This window comes from Poecilia mexicana, unplaced genomic scaffold, assembly GCF_051168715.1.
Source record: "Poecilia mexicana isolate PSO_F unplaced genomic scaffold, ASM5116871v1 scaffold_18, whole genome shotgun sequence".
Classification (NCBI taxonomy): Eukaryota; Metazoa; Chordata; class Actinopteri; order Cyprinodontiformes; family Poeciliidae; genus Poecilia; species Poecilia mexicana.
In genome coordinates this window covers 13,276,615-13,299,010 of record NW_028263387.1, presented here as the reverse complement: position 1 = coordinate 13,299,010, position 22,396 = coordinate 13,276,615, and the positions used below count along the sequence as shown (strand labels likewise).

General features: G+C 44.8%; 1 protein-coding gene across 1 annotated transcript; it reads left to right on the top strand.

Moving 5' to 3' along the window:
• Nucleotides 1–1,082: 1,082 nt before the first annotated feature.
• On the top strand, nucleotides 1,083–21,774 carry neurl4 (neuralized E3 ubiquitin protein ligase 4). The gene is made up of 29 exons (XM_014989324.2): nucleotides 1,083–1,544; nucleotides 6,439–6,955; nucleotides 7,044–7,109; nucleotides 7,799–8,268; nucleotides 8,338–8,449; nucleotides 8,537–8,625; nucleotides 9,721–9,793; nucleotides 9,875–10,148; nucleotides 10,226–10,407; nucleotides 10,770–10,855; nucleotides 10,946–11,108; nucleotides 11,218–11,428; nucleotides 12,057–12,133; nucleotides 12,248–12,326; nucleotides 12,415–12,584; nucleotides 13,043–13,171; nucleotides 13,256–13,401; nucleotides 13,482–13,700; nucleotides 13,782–13,880; nucleotides 14,567–14,719; nucleotides 14,830–14,997; nucleotides 15,086–15,244; nucleotides 15,335–15,514; nucleotides 16,449–16,542; nucleotides 16,629–16,736; nucleotides 16,836–16,980; nucleotides 17,667–17,779; nucleotides 17,876–18,035; nucleotides 18,117–21,774. Exons 1-29 carry the CDS (start codon nucleotides 1,380–1,382, stop codon nucleotides 18,319–18,321), a joined length of 4,812 nt encoding a protein of 1,603 aa, XP_014844810.2. The 5' UTR covers nucleotides 1,083–1,379; the 3' UTR covers nucleotides 18,322–21,774.
• Nucleotides 21,775–22,396: the final 622 nt, after the last annotated feature.

Here is a 22,396-nt window from a genome sequence, read left to right as displayed (position 1 = left end):
AGAGGTGTTTTTGATTTCAGAATAAGAGCCACGGATGAATGATTAGGCGATTATGTTGCGCCCTCTAGCGGTCAAATGAAGGCAACGTCATGCAAGTAAGATCTACGTCACCGACTATAAAGCAACATGAAGATTTTTTAAAAAATGTCCTGAGATAATATAAGAAATGTGTAGTAAATAAGAGCAAACACCATGTTCGTCTCAAAGTTTGATGTTTTTGTTCTTTATGTTTTAACATGTACCTGCCGCTATGAGGCCTGAAAAAGCACTTTATTTTTCATTAAAAAAAAAAAAAACAGGAAACAGAATGAAGAAGAAACTAAACAGAGTTTTAGTCATGGTTAATCAAATACAGTGGTTGAACCCAGTTAGGAGAAATACATGCCAGATTTACACAGGGCCAAGTTTTTCACAAGTACGCAGGCTGCCTTCTGTGGTACTAAAGATACTTTTGTATTAATTGTTTGCAGTAAACAAAGTTATGTGGTTAATTTGACAACAGTGAACCAGCAACAAGTTCCTGTGTCTGATTCTGCATTAATTTCCTCTGAACTTGAACCTCAGGAAGGCACCAAGCCAAACCAACCAGTTCTTGTTATTTTAATTATTTTTACCAATACAAACTGAAACATCTTTTCTCTGCTGTGTGGTGGTTGAGTAATTCTGAGTCTGTAAAAAAAAAAAAACTTTAACGAGATATAAATCATCACGACTCTAAATAAACAATTTTTACTTCAAATGTCACTAAGGTTTGCTTGCAAGGAAGTCACATTGGTTTCTGAGGTCAGAGGTGAGAACTTGTACTTTCTAACTCAGTTATAAATCCTGGGGATGTTTTTGTCACTAAATAGTCTCATTTAGGGAGACATTTTTCCATTTGTTAATGAAAACTGTTAATAATTTTCACAGCCTTATTAGGCTGGATTAAAGCACAATGAACACAATGTGAAATAAACCTTTTAAGTACAATGCTTATGTTTGCATGAAAAATGTGCACGAAGGATAATTGCTCAATTACTTTTAAATGAATTTGAACACAAAACTGTGCAAAGACAGCTAACAGAAATATGAAATAATTCAATACGCATTTAATGAAGTCAGGTTTATTAAATCTCTGCGTTTAAATTTTATGTTTCAACTAAATATCGGAAACATAGACATATGTTTTACTTAGTTAAAAAAGACCACAGATATAAATATTTATTTAACAATATATGTATATATTTTTTCAATATGCCCTCGATTACCCACTACGTTTTATACGGCACTGTTGACAGCTCAGTTGATGAAAACAGCATTGTCATGACAACCACTCGACCGCTAAGATAAGGGTACTGTCGCAAAGCCGAGGTGTCGTGAATCCTGGCCGCCCCCTGAAGATGGCGGCGGAGCTGCATCCGCGGAGCGGAAAGCTGATCGGCCTGTCCAACTCGAACCGAACAGCCCGGCGCAACCAGCCCGTCCAGGAGTTCAACCATGGCCTGGTGCTCAGCAAGGAGCCCCTGAGGGACCGGGATGTCTTCACCGTCCGCATTGACAAGAAGGTAAACAAGTGCAGGCCCGCCGCTGGCTGTCCTGAGCGGAGTGAGCGCGCTGCTGGTGCGGCTGAGCCGGGGGGTCTGTCTGTGTGTGTCTCTGGCCGCAGTGAGGGGCTCCAGCCCCCCCAGCGATGTTCAAACAGCCTGACAGCCTCCGCAGTGTTTAGTGAGCGCCCTTGCGTCCACGTACTACATTATCAGAGCCCTCAGAGGGGGGACAGTGGCTTGGTAATCAGCCTCAGAGTGGATATACATTGAACGGATCACTTATATGAGCGATAACCGGCCCGTGTAGCTTCGGTACCGTCAGTTAGCCGCGCTAATGAGCCCTTAGCAGCAGGGGCTGTTCGGGGCGAGCCTTTTTGGAAGATACCATGGAGGGTCTGTGGAGCCCGACCCAGAAGTACAGCGTTCACTTGTGCCTAGCAGGAGCTTAGTTCGGCTGGTAAACCGCTTTGTTCTGATGGGGTCGGTGTGTCCTGGTGGCTCTGCGGGGCTTATCTCACACCGGGTTACCGTCTCTGAACCGACACCGATGGGCTAACTGCTGTTAATGACATCCTGCTGTCACTCATTAATTACTGCTGCTGTAATCATGACTAACTGGGGTTTTATCCTGACAGTCTGTTCTGTTAATATTTTCTAGAGAAAACAATGATTTCTCTTCTTTGAAGGTAATATGTTATTTGTTAGGTTACTTCTTATGATTGCATAATGCATGCTCTGTAAATGATCATTGCATTATTAGTTCATTCAGTAGTTTTATCAGAAATTACTGCCTATATGTATGCATGCTGTTAGGATATTTTTCTTCTCATGACAATAATATATTCAGACTATTGGTTGGAGTCTCTGCAGAAGAGACCCACCCTTGACCCGGAGACCGGTGCCCAAAGGTCACACAGACAGGCATCCAAGCTTGCAGTGAGGAAAGGGAGGATTTAATGCAACTTATCATCACGGTAACACTGTAGGTGTGCAGCCCTTATATTAAAACATGTTACTGATTTGAAATCGTAACGTTAAATTATGTAAGATGATAAACCTTTGACCTAAGTTCTGTAAAAGTTACCAGCCGTTCGTTTTTTGTCAAATAAATCAAACTCATCCTCATGTTTCCAGTGTTTTTTAAGTTACATTTTTTGTAATCTGACACAGCTCCCTTCCTGAAGTTATAGTTTTTAAATTAAGCTGAAAAATCTTCAAGACTATTCCCATTTTTGCATACAAGTCTAACCTTTATCTCACTTATATTAATTTAGTGTATCAGATTATGTTTTATAGGTTGAATCACTTTATTTATCAATACATATCATCGTAACGTTGATCATGAAATATTAAAACAGTCCTGCTTTTCACAGATTACGTTTACGTCACAGGCATATAGATTATTATGTTCTTGTTTAGGAGTTTGTTAGTCTTTCCAGACTGGAAGTTAGTTAGTTTTTTGTTGTTGTTGTCTTTTTAAATTCTAATTTAAAAAAAAAAAATCTGATTTAGAAAATGTAATTGAAGTTTTCTTCTCAGTATTTGATCCGCTGACATGAAGCGTCGACCTCAGGCCATCTGACTGGTGCGTCTCTGGTAATTTTGTTACTTGAAAACATACAATGTCTCAAAATAAACCACTTTAAGCACTTACTCCACTAAACCTACTTGCCATTTATTTTAAGGTAAATAAAGAAAAACAGTCATAAAAATGTGAATTAAGGGAAGCATCCGCAGTAGCGTCACAGTTACATATTTTACTAAAATCTGTTTGTCACCTGTATATATTAGCTTCTGCTGTGGTGCTAAAACGCTTACCACTGAGCCTGTTTATGTATATTAAGGTATATTTATTGTTTGAGCGATTGAAATAAGCAGTTGTAGAGATTTTTGGGGGGGTATCTCTCCAGTATTTGTGGATTTGAATGTTGCACATAAAACCAGTCGGTCAGAGAGGAATAAAATCAAGCTGAGGTTCTGGACGCCGTTCCAGTCATTGTTTCCACAGTGACATCTTCAGAAGACTTCACAGTTTGTGTTGAAATCTCTGAAAAGTTGCTCGTCCGCCAGTCGGCTCCCTTCTTCTTCTGCTTCTTCTCCCTCCTGTGATGTCATCCACCCAGATGGTCACTAAGCAGAATGTGTGGTCTGTTTTTTTTTTTTTCCAGCTCATTTCAAAATGCTGCGTTTTCTTAAATCCATACGTCATTACCCAGATTTGTTATTTTAATCACTATATATATCTGTTGAAGGAAGAAAAAAAAAACGACCTCTAGGTAATATCTTTAAAACGTGTAAATCTTTTCATAAGAACAAGATGTTGAAGAAGCAGTGGACCTTTTTCCTCTATATATTAGTGTTATTTCTGTTTTAGTTTCGAGCAGCAGCTTATCTCTCCACAGCAGAGCTTTTTAGACGACACGTTAGCTGTGAACTTGTGACGGTGCCAACCAGACCACACACACCCCTCCTACATACAGAGAGGGATCTTCAGAGCTTTTGCAGGGGGCCCAGGAAAATAAAAACATCTGGCCTAATGGGACCTGCTTAGCGGCGCGTAAATCATTATGCATCCCTCGCGGCGCGGCGCGCGCTTGTCTGGTATGGACTCTCGTTATCGGCCTCATGACTGGATGAAAATCGATTCTTCCTCCATCACGAAGCGCCCGCTGCTGCGTGACTGAAAACTCTGCGAACGGGGATCCACTGAGCGAGCAGCAGGGGAAGATGGGAGGTAAATATCAACAGCCGGACGCAGAGAAAGATTTGGTGTTGTTGTGTGAGAATTAGCTTTGACAGGAAGTTGATATGTTATATAAAATCCAGTTAGAGAAAAAATTGACATTTCATTAGTATTTACAGCCAGATTTACTCAATAACATGCAAGTCGAGCCCAAAATCATATTTTACGCATAATTATCTGAAAAGTGTGTCGTGCATTTGTTTTAATTGTTAAGGAGGTGAGAGTTTATGTGTCTACATGTGCCCAGCTGGGAGAAGAAACCTTCGCTAATAGAGCGACCAGAGTGTAAAGGCAGCAAAAAAAAAGTGGTTCACGTGTTTTACTTCTTAGGGGGTTTTTTTGTCAAAAAAAAAAAAAAAAAAAATTCCTTTCACTTCACAATCACACACACCATCCAGATCACAGCATCCCAGTGGAACACGTCGAAGTTTGAGATCAAAACGTCAAAGGAGGAGTTGTGGTGCTCTGCGGCGTTTCATTTGCAAACAGAGATAAAGTTGTATTAAATCAGCGCATATTTGAGTCGATATCAATGTTCGAATGCAGCAAATGTGTCTTGTTGTTAACAGCAGCGATGAGTCTGGGAGATTAGCAATAGGTCCGATTTCCTTCAGTCCAAACTGGAGGTAATTCTGTTTGTTCAGCTCGGCTGTTTATTCTTAGCCGAGCTTCTTAGAAATTTACACCCCATTAATTTTTCATCGTTTTAAAAGCTGCCCGGTTTCTCAGCAGCACTGGGATCCTCTAGTTATTTATCTGAATGGAGAGAGGGAGAGAGAGAGACACACGCCCACAGGGCGGCGTGTTACATAAACTAGTGAAGGAGATGTTGGTGACCCGGTCAGCTACTTCTACTACTTTTTTTCTTTCTTTTTAACCCAGATCTGCCCTCGTCGTAGTAGCACCGCTGCCTTACATAGCAGCTCTCTGTGAGCAGAAAGTATCGATTGAACGGAGCGTTTCATCTCGTCTCCGGTCGTCTCGGTTGTAGGCCGCAGGGAAAAATCTCCGCGAAGCTTGTGGAGGTTCATCCGACGTGTTTCCACCTACGAGTACGAAAAGAGGTGAATCTCTACGCGGCTGTGTCTCAGCTGCCACTGTGGAGTGATGAGAAAGTGAAATATATTACCTCGTCCCCCCCCAGATATCAATAGTATCAGATTGTTTCCAGCTTAGGATGAGTTTAGTGTCTCCAGGGAGAAATGGATTCCAGTTTGTCTGGGAGGTGATTTGAGTTCAACGCTGTGTTCCTGATCGGGGTAAACAAGTTCTCCAAAGGTTGCATCCGTCCAGCCGTGGGTCCTGCCGTCCTTACTGCTTCTAATCATCCTCCTGTTTTTTTCTTTCTTTTTTCTTCTCCTTTCTTTCTCCCTCTTCCTTTCATCCTTGCACACGCTACCACAGTTCATTCCTTCTCTCTTGTTTTCTTCTTTTTTTTGTTCTTGTGAATCTTGGTTTTCTTCCTCCGTTGTGTCCTTTCTACCTTCCACTTTCCTTGATCTTCCTCCTTTCCTTTTATTTTTTTTCTCTTTCTTTTTCCACCAATGTCTTTCCTTACCTCCTTGTGTCCTAGCACCATTCCTTCCTTCTGCCTATCCTCATCCTTATATCCTTCTTGCCTTCCTTACCTCGTGTCCTCCTTTACTTTACTTTGTCTTTCCTCCCTTCCCTTTTTCTTTTCTCCTTCCTTTCTTTCCATCCTTTCTTCTGAACATAATCGTTTTATATTTTAACGTGAACATAAGGAGCCATAAACTCTTGGAAGTTGTCTGGAAAAATGGACTTTGCTACGTGAAGAAATCTGTATGAATACATCCACATCTGGAAATTTTAGAAAGCGAATCCAGACTTTTCCAAACTTTCCTCTCTGTGTAAGGATCCTATATTTAGCTGCATTTTCATCTCTATCTGCTTGGTTTTCAAAGGACTGTTTCCAGAGCAAAGCTACTAAAAATAAATTTTATGACCACCATAAAAGCTGCTGACGGATGTTTTCTTCTTCTTTTCTGCTCTCATCATGTGGCGTGGACGCTGTAGAATCTCTGCGGGGATTATTTTTGCGTAAAACTTTATTTAGGTTGTTTTATAGCCAGACGGCCCAGCAGTATTTTATTTAAATTGTAAAACAATAATAATAATCGCGCTGTTTTTCCTCCGCCCCTCCATCAGGTGAACTCCTGGAGCGGATCGATTGAAATCGGCGTGACGGCTCTGGACCCGGCCTCGCTGGACTTCCCCAGCAGCGCCACGGGGCTCAAGGGCGGCTCCTGGATCGTGTCGGGCTGCTCGGTGCTGCGCGACGGCCGCTCCGTCCTGGAGGAGTACGGCCGCGACCTGGACCAGCTGGCCGAGGGCGACCGCGTGGGCATCCAGCGCAGCTCGCGCGGGGAGCTCCACTTGTGGGTGAACGGGCAGGACTGCGGCGCGGCCGCCAGCGGCCTGCCACCCAAGCTGTGGGCCGTGGTGGATCTGTACGGGAAGTGCACTCAAGTGACGGTGGTGAGCTGCGAGCCGCCGCCGCCCTCCGCAGAGCGGGAGAGAGAGACGATAGAGCGGGACGAGGAGGAGGAGGAAGAGGAGGAAGACGTAGAGGAGGAGGTGGTCGTAAGTGGGGGTCGGGACGATGGGGGGATCGCAGCGCTGATGAATGTGGCAGCGATGAACGGGATGGTGAACGGAGATGAAGGTAAGCCTGTTTTTAAACTTCGTCTTCCTGCCGCCGTGATCTGGGCTCGTTTCCATGTCCTGTACTTTAAACATTTCTCCCCCCCCAGTGCCTGAGCTCAGCTGCAGCAACAGCCGGCCAGACAAGTTCCCCAACAACCTGGAGCCTGACGCTGGTGAGTTAAGCCCTGTCTGATTAAAGGGGACCACGTATACAAAATACTTCAACTTGGGTGTCAGCAGCTAATAAACACAGACCAGGCGCTTAAAAAACACAGACGGTTTTTTTTTTTTTTTTTTTTGGTGTCTGGAAAATGAGCCTTTTCAAAGACCTTTTGATTGTGGAGTCACAATGTTACCTAGCAACCCCAGCAAAGCTCAGCCCATCACCTAGCAACCCAAGTGGAGCTCTAACACTTTTGTTCAGCTGGTTTATGCATATTACAATGGCTTCTGGAAAAGACGAGCGTTTTGTTGTTGATTTACCATCCAGAAATCACTTGCTGAATTCTTGCTGGTTGTGCAGGAGGCTCTACTTCTGCTTTTCAAAGGTGTTAAGGTGTAGAAATGCGCATCTGTTGGTAGCCGTTTTCACGTGTGAGTGTAAACGTTGAGTTGGGGGTGGCGTGACCAGCAGCGGCTGATTTGGATTTAAAGTGACAAGAGGCTCTAAAACATCTCATTCTGAAGAGCTCAAAGTGGACAGAACTGACCAGACTGACATCTTATTATCTAAGAATAATTTACATGTTTTATATCGCCCATAGACCTATCCCGACCTTTTCAAGGAAGCATAATAGATCACCTCTAAGGGTTTCATAGCTTGATCTGCTCTGATAGCCGTTCTCTTCCTGCCTCTGCTCAGTCCTCACAGAGCACCAGCTCTTCGACGTCTTTAACAATGCAATAGTTTCATTTTATCGCTCTGAAGACGAGGGAGGAGGGGAGGACGGCGGAGGAGGAGGAGGAGGAGGCGACGCTGGAGGAGGAGGCGACGCAGGAAGTGACTCTTCTTCCAGAGTTGACAGAGGGAGTGGCGGTGGAGGCGGCGCTCCGGCTAACGCTGACGGCAGCACAGGGACGGCCGGTGGCGTGGGAGCGGGCGGAGACTGTGGGAACTCTAACAACAGCCCGGCCGGTACCGGAGGGGCTGCGCCGGGCTCCGGGGCGGGTGGGGTGATGACCAACGACGCGCTGCTGTTCCACGAGAAGTGCGGCACGCTGATCAAGCTGAGCAACAACAACAAGACGGCGGAGCGGCGGAGACCTCTGGACGAGTTCAACAACGGAGTGGTGATGACCAACCGGCCGCTCCGGCACAACGAGATGTTCGAGGTGCGGCCCGGTCCTCTGCCGCCATCTTCCCTCTTCGGGCTGAACTGCTAACGATGTCTCTGTTACCAGATCCGCATCGATAAGCTAGTGGACAAGTGGTCGGGCTCAATCGAGATCGGAGTGACCACGCACAATCCCAACAACCTGGACTATCCTGCAACTATGACCAATCTGCGCTCAGGTAACACCCTGCCATCAGAGTCGATACTGTTCGCTTATCAGAACTTTTTTTTTTTTTAACTTTTATTTCTTTTTTTATCTTTATCAGGTACAATCATGATGAGTGGCTGTGGGATATTAACAAACGGGAAAGGAACTCGTAGGGAATACTGTGAATTCAGCCTGGATGAACTTCAGGTCAGTGGAAACATGCATCTCGTCCACCAGAGCGTTTTTCACCCAGAACCTTTCGTTTGTATCCTGGCTTTGTCTTGTTTGTGTTTGCACCGTCTGCCTACTTCACAGCCACTGGTTCTGTGAGGATCAGTGCTTTCATAGCCTGTTAACAGAATAAATACATTTTGTTTACAAAAACAATATTCAGTTAATCATCTTAATCTGATTATAATAATTAATCGATTATTGAAATAATCCTCAACTTTGTGTTTGCGGTAAAAAGCTTCTTCGTCCTATGTATTTGTAATATTGAATAAATAGCCTTAAGTGGTTAAAGGAAACATCTTTAGACCGTTCCACAGGGTTTCCCACAGTGTATTGTAAGCCTGGCGGGCCACCAGGCTTTACTTGTGCCACTACTAGGCTTTACTTGTGCCACTACTAGGCTTTGCATTGTTTATTTATTTGAGTTTTTTTTTTTTAATTATTGCCTTTTTTAAGGCAATAATTGGTGTTTAGGTATTAATCTTCCAGTCTTCCATTAACACATAACTATCAAGAGACATTTTCAAATTTCCTGTCAACTTTAAACAGTTTTTTGACTCATAAACACGGCGGTGGGCTGGATGACTGCCCTGGCGCTCGAGCACCAGGCTTAGCAAGTTTTCTGGGGGAAACCCTGGCTCCAATTTTATTTTATCTGCTTAATCGTCAGAATAATCGATTGCTAAAATAATTGTTAGTTGGAGCCTTAGGATGAAACCAATACAGCACTAAATTCAGACAGTTTAAAAACCAAGGTAAAGTTTTTCCAAACTTGTGTAAATCTGTGTCTGTAATGGTTTTTAGGATTGAGCGCATCAGGAAATCCTGTTCAGCGTTTGAGAGGAAAAGCCGGCTCTTATTGTGAAATTGAAAAAGCTGATTTTCAGTAATAAAGCTATGATTCAGTAAAGAGTGACCACTCTTTAGTGTTTACTGATGTGGTCGGGTTCATCCCTGGTTCCTAATGCGTGATTAAAAGAGCGGCCTCAACAAACCTCCCCGGCTCTTGCAGTTGAAATGCGGCGCCTATGTTTTCCCGCTTTTTCAATTTTCTGCTACATGTCGTTGCAGGAGGGGGATCACATCGGCCTGATGCGGAAAGCCAGCGGTGCGCTCCATTTCTACATCAACGGCATCGACCAAGGCAAGCCTCCTCCGGTTCCGGCGCGTCGGCACTCAGGAAGCCGGGGCGACGATTTGACCGCGGTGTGTTGTTGCTCTGCAGGCGTGGCCGCGGCGCAGACTCCCAGCGTGGTCTACGGCGTGGTGGACCTCTACGGCATGGCCGTCAAAGTCACCATAGTCCACAACCACAACCACAGCGACCGCCTCAGGCGCAACAACGCCATCATGAGGGCTCTGTCGCCCGACGTCGGCCGGCCGCGGCCCGCTCTGGCCCTCACGCCGGACTCAGAAGGACCCGACCGTCTCCTGTTTCACCCCAACTGTGGGCAGAAGGCAGCCATCATCTGCGACGGCAGGACGGCGCTGCGGCCGCAGTTAGCGCTTCTTCTTCTGGTTCATCATCTTCGCTGCAAGGATTTAATTTTAACACATGTTCTGCTGATGTCTTTAGTGCGACTGATGACTTCAACCACGGGGTGGTCCTGAGCAGCCGCCCGCTGCGCTCCAACGAGGTGTTCCAGGTCCGCATCGACAAGATGGTGGACAAATGGGCGGGCTCCATCGAAATCGGTGTCACGACACACAATCCCGCCTACCTGCAGCTGCCGTCCACCATGACGAACCTGCGGTCAGGTGAGATGACGGAAAGCATTTAGCGCCGATGCAGGTCGTTTCTTCTCTTCAGCTCATCGTTTTGCTGAGATCCAGAGACGCTCACGGCTCACTGGTGACTTCTGCGTCTCCCGTTTCTGTGTTTATTCAGCCATTTGTTTCACATCCAAGTTCAAAACTCTAAACAAATCTCAAAATAACGGTTGTGTATTTCTCAAGTTTTCATTGTGAGATTATGCTAATGTAATGAAACACAATTTATTTTCTCTTCCTTTTTTTATTATTAATAATGTTGCATATAATTATCTATTTTAATTCAGCTGTAAGTCGAGGAGTTTTCAGTGCAGAGGCGCCTGACCCGTTTCCCGTGGGTTGTCTTTCAGGGACATGGATGATGACGGGAAACGGCGTGATGCACAACGGAACCACGATTCTGGACGAGTACGGACACAACCTGGATCGACTCAAAGTAAGAGGAGTTTTCTTTATTTTTAAATCAGCCGTCTTTCTGTTAAATCGTGTTTTATAGTTGACGAAACCGTCGCTCTTCTGCCTGCAGGCCGGGGACACGGTCGGAGTTGTCCGGAAGGAAGACGGCAGCCTGCACTTCTTCGTGAACGGCGTGGCGCAGGGACCGGCGGCCTGGAACGTGCCGCCGAACGTCTACGCTGTGGTCGACCTGTACGGCCAGGCGGCCCAGGCCACCATCATGGACGACATGGGTGAGGCCCGGAGGAGCAGGACGATAACGATGGTCTATCAGAGACATCAGCTTTAAGGAAAGTCTGACCTGCTGTGTGTGTGTGTGTGTGTGTGCGTCTGCGGTTCCAGTGGACCTTCCTCCTCTACCAGAGGACAGCTCAGACGGCCCCACCGCCATGTCCCCCGGGAGCCCCTGCTCTGTGGCGGGGGCCTCCACTTCCACTGACCTGCGCTTCCACCAGCTTCACGGCACCAACGCCGTCATCACCAACGGGGGGCGCACCGCGCTGCGCCAGAACTGCCGCAGCGAGTTTAACGACGCCATCGTCATTTCCAACAGGTAACGGCGTCGATGGTCAGAACCCTTTCAGGTCGAAGAGCTTTTGAAGCAGCATAAGATGTTTGAAGCTGAGATGATTTTAAAATGTCATGAGGTGAAATAAAACTCCTCCTTCCTGGTTTACGCTGCAACTCATCAGAGTTTAATGATGTCATAACTCACAACTATTGTCTTTCTCAGAGACTCTTAAGTTTTAAAGTTAATCCAGTTTATTTTTCTGCTTAACTTGATTAAATAACTTTTTCTGTGCATCAATGCATTTATGCAGCCATTTGTTTTCACGTCTATCTATTAATCCATCTTTTCATCCATCCATTTGTTGTTTTATCCATCCATCTCCTCTTTTTCTCTGCTTTTTGTAGGTTGCGTATTTGATGTCTGACCACAGTTTATAAAACTTTAAATTCAGTCCAATTTTTGTGCTTCTAGTCTCATTTAAAAATTAACTGCACTGTGAAACGTAAAGCAAGGTTTGGAAACTCGTCTTTTTACTTTGAGGATTATTCCTGGGTGTTCTGTTAGTTTTCTTTTGGTAAAATATTATTTATCAATACAGCATGTATACGGTGTATCAGTCTATATTCTTGAGTAGATGTTGCGGTGAAGATGTGATTTTATTTTTTTTCAGGTGCCTTCGGGATGGAGAACTCTTTGAAATTGTTATTCAGAAGATGGTGGACCGCTGGTCAGGTTCAATAGAAGCAGGTCGGATCTTCCTCTGCTTTATTAACGATACGTTTCAGTTTCCTCGGACTGATCCGGTTGGTCCGACTCCGTCCGCTGCCTGACGTTTATCTGTGGCTGTCCCTGTGCCTCCAGGAGTGACCGCCATCAGACCGGAGGAGCTGGAGTTTCCGAACACGATGACCGACATAGACTACGACACCTGGATGCTGAGGTAAGAATGTGATGTTTTACAAACGATTCAAATTACAACTTAGATCCAAACAATTCATCTAATGTTTTTTGTTTTTTTTCTCCCACAGTGGAACCGCCATCATGCAGGACGGCAACACAATGCGCAACAACTACGGCTGCGACCTGGACTCCCTGACCACAGGCTCCCGGATCGGCATGATGCGCACCGCCAACGGCGACCTCCATTACTACATCAACGGCGTGGATCAGGGCGTCGCCTGCGCGGGTCTGCCGGCAGGTAGAGAGCGACCGCTAAAATGAATACTTAAAAACTAACACGCCCGCATGCTTCAACCAAAGAGATGAAGCTGACCCTCGTTGACGTGGACGCCTGACGGAAATTGCGTCACGTCGTTCCCAGAGAGCCGTCCGCCTGATAACGTCGACGCCAGACTCGGGTCAAAATATCGCGACAGAGCTCTGTGCGAAGTGTTGTCTGATTGGCTGTGTTTCAAGCGGAAATGCGCTCAGACGGCAATGTTAATATTTCATTTCCACTAATGATTATTTTACAAAAACCGTATAGCGGAAGCGGACGAGTTGACGGCCGCAGTCTTCTGACCAATCAGACAACACTTCGACCAGGGCCCTGTGTCGAGGTCGACAGGTGGAAACAAAACGACACAGTTTTCATGAGAGCCAGTTTTCTGCACGTCAGCTGAAGGGCGTTGCCTGTACCTCTCATGTCTCTTTCAGAGGTGTTTGCTGTGATCGATCTGTACGGTCAGTGCGTTCAGGTCTCCATCACCAGCTCCTCCGGCCCGCTGGACAACAGCCTCTGCACCAGCAACGTCACCGAGAAGAGCTTCCCCATCCACTCTCCAGGTGCTCAGGAGGTTTCTTTCTCCGACGCTGCATTGCGAAATCCTTCAGAGCTGCGTCCTTATGTCCTTCATTTTGTGCTTGCAGTCGCAGGCGTCGCCCACCGGCTCCACAGTAAGCATGGAAAGAACGTGGTGCTGCTGGGCGAGGGCTGCCAGGCCATCAGAGTTGGCGGCTACTCTCACGGCATCGTGTTCAGCGCCAAAGAGCTCAAAGCGGACGAGCTGTTTGAGGTTTGCTCGCGATTAACTTGGGGAAATAAGGATGCGGGCAGCCAGCAGGTCGGGTCTTCTTCACCGGTTTCCTCCTGCAGGTGAGGATCGACGAGGTGGACGATCAGTGGTGCGGCTCTCTGCACATCGGCCTGACCACGCTGGCGCCTCCGGAGCTGCCGTCCTGCCCGCTGTCCGGCCTCTCGCCCTCCCTCCCACAGCTCCGCACCAAGGTCACCTGGCTGCTCTGCGGCTCCGAGGTCCAACGCAATGGCGTTCTGCAGCGGCAGAATTACGGCTATTCGCTGGACCGGCTGACGGTGAGCAGCGCCTCCTGCCTTCGTTTTATCCATTTCTCACATCCAGAGCTCGCAGGAGATCAAGTCTGAATGTGTTTCCAGGTGGGGAACCGCGTGGGCGTGAAGAGGTGCAACGACGACACCATGCACATCTTTGTTGACGGGCAGGACATGGGGCCTGCCGCTACCGCAGTCCCCAAGGTACCAACACCAGGGTGTCCGAATCCTTAAAGCTCTGCATTAATGTATCTAAAGCGAAGGCCTCAGATGTCTCAGATTCATTCAAAATATGTTAACCACAAGTCCGTGGCAGGCCTGTTTAATCTCAAGTTTGAGTTGAGGTGGGCGGATCGATCCAAAATATCACCAATATCGATGCCGAGTCGGTATTAGTATCGCATCGATCCTCGCATAAGATTGATAACTTTAGTTTCAGATTCCCTCCTAAAATTTGATTTATTTTTCTATTGTAGTTTCTCAACTCTACTTCAAAAAATGATTTTCTATTTATTGTTTTCTCAGATGATATATTTTTTGCAGTTTGCACAAAATCATGTTAATGTGTTATTTAAGTATTTTGTAGATGCCTATAAACTTTTGTTTTTTAATTCTTTCTAAGATTTGAGCAAAATAAATTCAAAGGAAAAATCACAAAAACACAGAAGAGTCAGATGTTTGATGCTATTTTCAAACCTAAATAAATAAAAATGTTCAGCTTTTGCGATGCTTTATCATAACAACAGCATCGTCCTCCAACCATTGTCTGTATTTACTTTTTTCTGTTCTTACATTTAATTCGGGTTGGCCTTAAAAAGACTTAAATTTGACTTGCTGAACCCTGCAAATCTAAACATTAGCACTGAGCAGCGGCTTCTGGCTTCTCGCAGAATGTGTACGCCGTTTTGGACCTGTACGGGCGGATAACGGCGCTGTCCATCGTCAGCTCCTCTTTGATGGAGGACTTGGAGAGCATCAAGGCGCCTTCGCTCACCTCGGACAGCTGCAGCGAAGGGGAGGAGGACAGCAGCCCCGTTAGAGAGGTCAGAGGCTGGAAAGACAGGGAACAAAACAGAAGCTTTATGAAACAATTGGATTTTGTTCGTGTCAAATGCTTCTTTTGTGTTTTTTTTTTGTTTTTTTTCTTATCAAGGTTGAGAGTGAAACATGCTCCCTGGTGCCGACGGTCATGATGTTTCTGGAAAACCACGGCAAGAACATCCAGCTGTCCAACCAGAACCTGACGGCAGCCCGGGTTTCCAGCTACAACCAGGGCCTGCTGGTCACCGTCCAGCCGCTGGCGCGCCAGCAGCTCTTCCAGGTGGCTCTGCTGGACTCGCATAAATACGATTGTCTGTGTTTCAATTTGCAGTTTGAGTGGATGATTCATGCTTTTCTTTGGGCGCCAGTTTCAGATCGATCGTCTGAACCCGTCGTGGACGTCGTCTCTGTCGTTAGGGGTAATAGGCCACTCCCCCGACCGGCTGAACTTCCCCTCCACGGCCTGCTGCCTGAAGCGCTCCGCCTGGCTGCTGCAGCGCGACTCCGTCTTCCACAACTCTCTAAAAGTAAACGCTCCACAACATTGCCATTAGTCGACAGCAACCTTTCATTTCTCCCATCATCTGATTTCTGTTTCGCTCCCCTCCGCCCTTCAGATATGTGAGAACTACGGTCCTAACCTGGACACTTGTCCAGAGGGGACAGTGTTGGGTCTGCTGGTGGACACCAACAACTGCCTCCATCTCTATGTGAACAGCATGGACCAGGGCGTGGCAGCGCAGGACATCCCCTCGCCCTGCTACCCCTTCATCGACCTCTACGGCCAGTGTGAACAGGTTTGTAGAGACGCAGAGGGACTTGGCCGCGCCTCGCAAAGGATTCATTTGAATATTTTAAGCTTGAAACAGCTAATCGGATTAATCGCGATGAAGCTATTATTGAAGTAACTGTAAAATAATTTGGTGATCAACTGGAGTATACAGACTCAAAAAAGGCAAATTGCTGAAAGATCAACATGCTCAGAGCAATAAATGAGTGAAAACTGCATAAAAATTAGTCAATATTTTGTATTTAAAATAAAAAGGAAACAACTACCTTCTTTGTCTGTAAAAATGTTCTGCCCAGAATCCTTCAGTGGACTCTTGATCATTTGTAGCAAAGGACATAGGTGAAGTTTTAGCTTCACCTATTTCAATTTCTGCAAAAATCCCCTCCTATAGACACAATTGGCTATGCAATTATTAGTTGGTTCATTGAAAAAAAATAAAAATCAACAGTGCTTCCAAAAACATCCAAAGCGTTTACAAAATCCACCCTCCCATTTCTTGGTATCTGGAAAATGAGCCGTTTCAAAAACCTCCTGATTGTTGAGTCGCACCTCGCTGTTACCTAGCAACCCAAGCAGAGCTCCACTACGCTTGTTGCACATAAAGCTGGTTTTCAGCTGTATGTGCTGTACAATGGCTGCTGGAAAAGACAGCACCCATTTGTTGTAGGCTTGCCGTCCAGAAACCACTTTCTGCATCCTTGTTGGTTGTGCAGGAGGCTCCACTTCTGCATTTCAAAGATGTATAGTTGTGTAATTGTGCCTCTGTTTCCAGCCATTTTCAATTCAATTATTTATTTTGGCATTTTTATGCATTTCTAATATTGCATGAACAAGATTTACATGACTAAATAAGATCTGCCGAATGTTATTAAATTTATTTGATCCGATTAAATGTCCCAGCCGAGATCGTTTTGCTGTAACCGATGTTCTCATGGCGACAGGTCACCATAGTAACCAACAACGTGCCAGCTGTGGGTGCAGAGAGCGGCGACACTCGCTTTCAGGGAGACATGGAGAAGGCAGACATGGTTGACGGTACGAAACCTCTCGGTTTCCTTTTTTTCCAACTCCTCCGCCGCAGCCTTCAGCCTCCTCAGCAGGTTCTCTGTTGGCGCTTGCAGGCATCAAAGAGAGCATGTGCTGGACGCCCCCTCCAGAGGTCAACCCCAACAAGACCTGCGAGTACCAGGCGCTCTGCTCCCGCTTCAAGGACTTGCTCACTTTGCCAGGTTTGACTTAATCTCTCTGACTTCTCGTCGCCACTTCCGTCCACGTTCCCTCCTCACACGTGTATAAAATGACGCGTCCTGTTTCCGTCCAACCTCAAGACGGCTACTTCAACGAAGATGCAAAGTACAACCTGTGCTACTGCGAGTCCTGCCACAAGCTGCGGGGAGACGAGGCGTACTACAAGCGAGGAGAGCCACCCCGAGACTACGCCCTGCCGTTTGGGTGGTGCCGCTTCGCCCTCAGGTGGGGAGGCTGCAGGAAGGCCTTTTGTTTAGTTTTGTTTTTTTATTCACGCTGTTATAGTAAATCTGGAAATCTCTGAAATGTTGGAGTAAGAAGCATTTTGAGGCTAAAAATGCTGATGGATTTCATGTATCAGAAATGATTAAAAAATAATAATTTGATCTTTACCAGGTTCAGAATTAAAAAAAATAAATAACAAACATAAAAACGCCCCCAACACACAGATGTGTTGGGTGTGGAAATTAGCAGTAGCTTGCTGCTTTTCTTAGGTCATGAAGGAGCAATTAGAAAAATATTAAACATATCTATAGATATATCTATATAAACAAACTGAACTACAAACATTTCTGGTTGTTCTGTATATCTATGATCTAATATTTTATCCTCTTTCTGCTTAACTGTATTTAGATGTATGCATAAGTAGTGTTTTTGCTGTGAAATGGATTCTAAGTTAGTTTATTCATTTGATTAGAGCACATACAGCAGATATAAAGTTCAGTATTTAGTTTGAAAAACAAGCTAAATGAGGCAAGATTGGGTGTAACTCTAACCACTAGATGGCGGTAAAGTGTCTTAAATATGAGTCCTTGTGTTGAATGTGGATGTTTTTGCTGTAGCAAATATTAGCATCTGTTTGTGTCTCTGTTAGTTTTTAGCTATTATTTATAGCCTGCCTCATTCTGCAGGGTCAAGTCCCACTGTGAGGTTTCCAATGCACTAAAGAAGTGGCACATTGCGTATCACGGCACCAACGTAGGAGCCCTGCGGCGCACACTGGACCACGGCCAGCTGCTGCCTGGTATGATGCTCATATCCTTCGCCATTAGTTATTTTGATAGTTGTGGCAACACTTTTTTTTTTTAAGGAGTAGTTTTTGTTTCGCTTCGCTTTGCAGGAACGTCGTCCATTTTCCTGGTGTCTCAAGTGAAGACGGAGGGTCCAAACGGCTACACCGAACCAGAGGAGAACAGCGCCCCCGGCAGGGAGGTTCCCAGAGTGCGGCTCTCCCCGACCATGCGCTACTCTGGCATGGAGACGTTTGCTCCCAAAGTGCAGTGAGTTCGTAGCGCGTGGAAACGCCGGGGTGGTGGAAACCCGAGCCGGAAGTGACGGCTCTTCTTCTCCTCTCCCTGCAGATTTCAGGACCCGCGTTCTCACCGCTGCCACCAGGCTCAGGTGGGCTTCCAGGTGTGCGTGCGGCCGGGCTCCTACAAGGTGGGACCTCAGACGCTGAGCCACAGCGAGCCTCTAGATCCCCGCTTCAGCAACTCTGAGATCGAGTGGATCACGAAGGAGCAGGGCGGCACGCTTCTCTACGGACTGCTGGTTCGGGTGGAGTGAACGGCGTAGCGGCGAAGACCCGAGCGGCGAAGACCCGAGCGCCGCTTCCGGTTATTTTTGATAAACAGACAACCAAATCCAAGCCCTGCCTTGAGCAAGACACTAGTCTGGAGTCCGGCTGGTCCTGAAGCGGATTGTCGACAACCTCAGCATTTTTGGTTTTTGTTTTGGCTCGGTCGCTCTTCGGCTCTTTTATCGGCGGAGAGCAGCGGTCGTTACCGAGAACAGACACTGCCTGCACTTTATGTTTCGGACACTAGTGGGCGATTTTTAAACTTCTCATCAACGCAACATGTTTGTTTATAAGCTTCTTTTTTTTTTTTCTTACCATTCTTCCGTCATTTTGTTCTTCCATCCTCGAGTAGCTTTTTTTTTTTTTTTTAGTTTGGCACTTAGTTTAACACCTTTGACTTCCGAATTTTTTCACAAAAAAATGACTAAAAGGTAAATTAGATAAAAAAAAAAGAAAAAAGAGGGACGGTGTTTTAACAGCAATGTAGAAAAATAACGACACTTGAATCTGAGTATGAGCCCGAGAGCATCGTGATTGTGACCTCGATATCAGGCAGAATTTAAAACTGGAGGGAGGGACTGATATGTTTACACACCTGTCTTTCACTGTGTTTCTGTCCTCTGTGTGTCTCCGTATGAGGAGACGTTAATATTGCCGCCAACGTTGGTTTACACAGGACTCGGATATGGGAATGGCTTTTAACCAATCTAATTTTGATGTTTATTTGACTCAAAATCTGAATTTCTGAGTTTGGTGTTGGAAAAATCAAGTGGAAACCGTGTTTCTGTGCTAGTTACGTCTCCATTTGGAGGTTGTGGTTCATTCAGGAAAAACAACTGGATCAGTCCACGGCAGCAATATGGCTGTCGTGGACTGGGATTAAAACCAGGGTCCAATTTCACATTGTATCAGTAATCTGCTGCATTCTACTCTTCTTGGAAATCCAATCTCTGTTTTGGGACTGAAGGCTTCACACTAAAGTTGAGCATTGTAGTCACAACTTTAACAACTAGTGGGGATTTGTCCGTTGTTGCGGTACTAACATCTTGTACCACTACAAGCCACAACATGGCTACAAACCAGTTGTGGAGCACTCTGTTGTTTATAAATGAGACTTTCATGAGCCTGGCAATCATATTTAGTATTAATCTCTTGGCTGTTGTGAAGCTTCTGTTGTCAAGGGCCATTCATGTAACATTTCCAACCAGAAACGGGGAAAATCTGAATTACAGAAACAAATGGAAATCCCAAGTCCATGAGCCGCCCCGACATTAAATCAAATATGGCTTCCACTCTCAGTGCAAGTTACAGAAACGATCTGTATTTGTACCTCATGCTCTGGGAGTCACGCTGGTTTTCCAGATCCAATTTCACACTAATGAGGTGCATGAAATCCAGCACATTACTGCATTTTTATTCACCTCACAAGTCAGATCTCGGAGTGACAATTGGCACGCTCTAGTTGCCTGTGGGATTACCAAAGGCGTTACACAGATCCGTTTTGTGCAAGTACCTGGTTCAGTGAGAAACAAACTGTGTTGCGTGCTAATAGTATAGTTTTACAACTCATCGTTTTATTCACATGGTAGCCATATTGGATATTATTAACCTCTGGGCTGGTCTGAGAACTTTTCATTTTGGATTGAAGGGGCGTTTTGTTGTGTTTCCAGATGGGAACATCGAAAATGAGACTCTTAAATCCAGTCGAACAGTTTGAACATGGAAGGTCTCAAGAGTTTAAATCTAACATGGCTGACAAGTATGTAAAAAAAGCTGTGAGGTTTTTGGTAAATGAGATATGGTTTTGTGCAGATTCTGAACATTATGGTTTCAATCCATAACTCCAACTTTTTTTAATGGATTGCTATTAAATTCGGTCATTCCCACGTCTGAGCTCAGAATTTGAGGTGAACAGAACCAAATTTAAGTTCTGATTGCTGTTTGGTTTGGGGTCAAACATGACTCGACTCGTCGTTTTAGGGAAAACCACTCACAAGCTTATAATGGAAATAAAACTGCTGTTAGAAATCAGTGTTTTATAATCACCGCTGCACCTTTTGGCATAAAAAAAAGCACTGGATTGTGAATTACAAGGCATAGAAAATCTCAAAAGGTAGATTCAGCTGATTTTTAATGGTTATGTTTCACCGCAACCGGTTTTGTTTTTACATTTATAAATGAAGGGTAAGCTAAGGGCAGCTAGCTTTGTTCCAGTTCTTCCAGAAGCTTCTCAGAAAAGTTTGAGAAAAACTCAAAGCTAGGTAATGTGTAAGTGAAAAATTAAAAACACTTCTTTATATCTTAAATATATTTTAAAAAAAGACAAACTATAGCCAGAATTGTTAGCTAGCTTAGAAAAACTTGATGCTAATGGGCTAGCATTAGCATTCGGCACCTGAATTCAGGACTATTTCACTGTTTTTAAGGAATCTGAGTCAATCAGATGTATTAACTTAAAATTGTATCAGGATATTACGCATTTATAAGATATTGAATTTGAAAAATTAATAGATGGCTGTGTAGTTATCCCTTTATACACTCAGTGACCCAAACGCTGGATTTTGATTGCTTAACTACAACAATTTGCGTTTAATGTTTTCATTTTCTCACAGAGGAAAAAATCACTGTGAAATAGTTAAAATTAGACATTTAGTTCAAGATTCCAAACTCTCGCAGATTAAAAGCAGTGAATTAGCTCTTTGCTCAAGTGCTCGGCGGTCCTGTGGTTATGAAAAGTATTAAGGGAACCACATACCGTGTCTGTCCATCTCCGCCCGTGCTAAGCTAAATTTATATCTGTCGTTAAATTCTGCTCTTTATTCCAATCCCAAAATGCCCAGCCTCCCTGCTGAAGTCAGATAAAGCCAAAAGGTGCGACATCAGTCTCGCTCCGTCGCCGTTTACGTCACACGCAAACCCATCCTTTCATCCTTACGTCCGACACCGTTTACCCGACCAACACCGCTTCCTGTGTTTCATTCTTGTTGGCTTTCCACAAACCGGTGTTTACATGTGAATGTTGTTGATTAGGGCTCTGCATTCATTTCACTCCACGACTGATTTGCACTCGCCATTTGTTCATAATCTAAAATCCACCCGCTTGGATTGTTTACAACCAGCTTTTTTTTTTTTTTTTCCGTCAATTTGCATCCACGGAAAACAAAAGGTTTATAGCTGAGGCGTCAAACACTAAAAGTACAGTCAGAGAAGCTCAGACATCTTGTCATTGATGGAGGGGGAAAAAATTAAATAAAAAAAATGTGAAAAAAATGTTACTATATGGGTTCTTTACAGCCCAGTGCTGCTTTGTACACTTTAATTTGAATTTTTGTTTTGTTTTCGGTATGTTGTGTTGTACAGGCTGTTACATAACAAATCATATCTTCATGATTTATATAAAAAATAAAAAATAAATGACCTGACAAACGGTATGCTCCAAAGCATGGTTAATGTGTTAGTTTGTGAGGAATGGGCTAAAAAAAGAAAAGAAAAAGAAACCCGCTGGGGGCATTTTGTATGCGTTTCTTTTAGATTTTATTTAAAGAAGGAAGAAAAAAAAAAAGTCTGGTCACTGACAGGTTATTGCAGTGTTTACACTCCATCACAACTCGTCCAAAATGTTGTGGACTAAAATGACTCCTCTTAAGGCCAATAGTGGGATTTTTTTTTCATAGCTTTTTTACATAAGTAGTGGCAGCTCTGTCCTATTCGACATACAGACCAACATAAATTTAAATTAAATTAAAAAAAGAAGCAGACCTGGACGACATTTAAGCTACTGACACACGACCGTTTGCGCTGATGAATCATCTGCTCGTTTGTCTTGCTGGATTGCATAGAGGGCTCTAACATAATGGAGTCATGTTTTTTTTTTTACTCCAGCTTGGATTTATTTAATTATTTATTTTCTTAAATTGGACCCTGAGTTTTGGCGTTTCCTAACAGAGCTGTTTATTCTGACCTCTCTTTCCCACTGATTTCGGTTGTGGGGAAACAAATTAGAGACGTTAGAACTGGATGAGAAGATCCTTCTGCACATTAACAAAAGAGATTTACTCAAAT

Coding starts and splice junctions, on each gene's coding strand:
- neurl4 (XM_014989324.2), top strand. CDS start 1,380: ATGGCGGCGGAGCTGCATCCGCGGAGCGGAAAGCTGATCGGCCTGTCC. Junction 11,109..11,217: donor CACCATCATGGACGACATGG/GTGAGGCCCGGA, acceptor CTGCGGTTCCAG/TGGACCTTCCTCCTCTACCA. Junction 18,036..18,116: donor ACGTTTGCTCCCAAAGTGCA/GTGAGTTCGTAG, acceptor CTCTCCCTGCAG/ATTTCAGGACCCGCGTTCTC.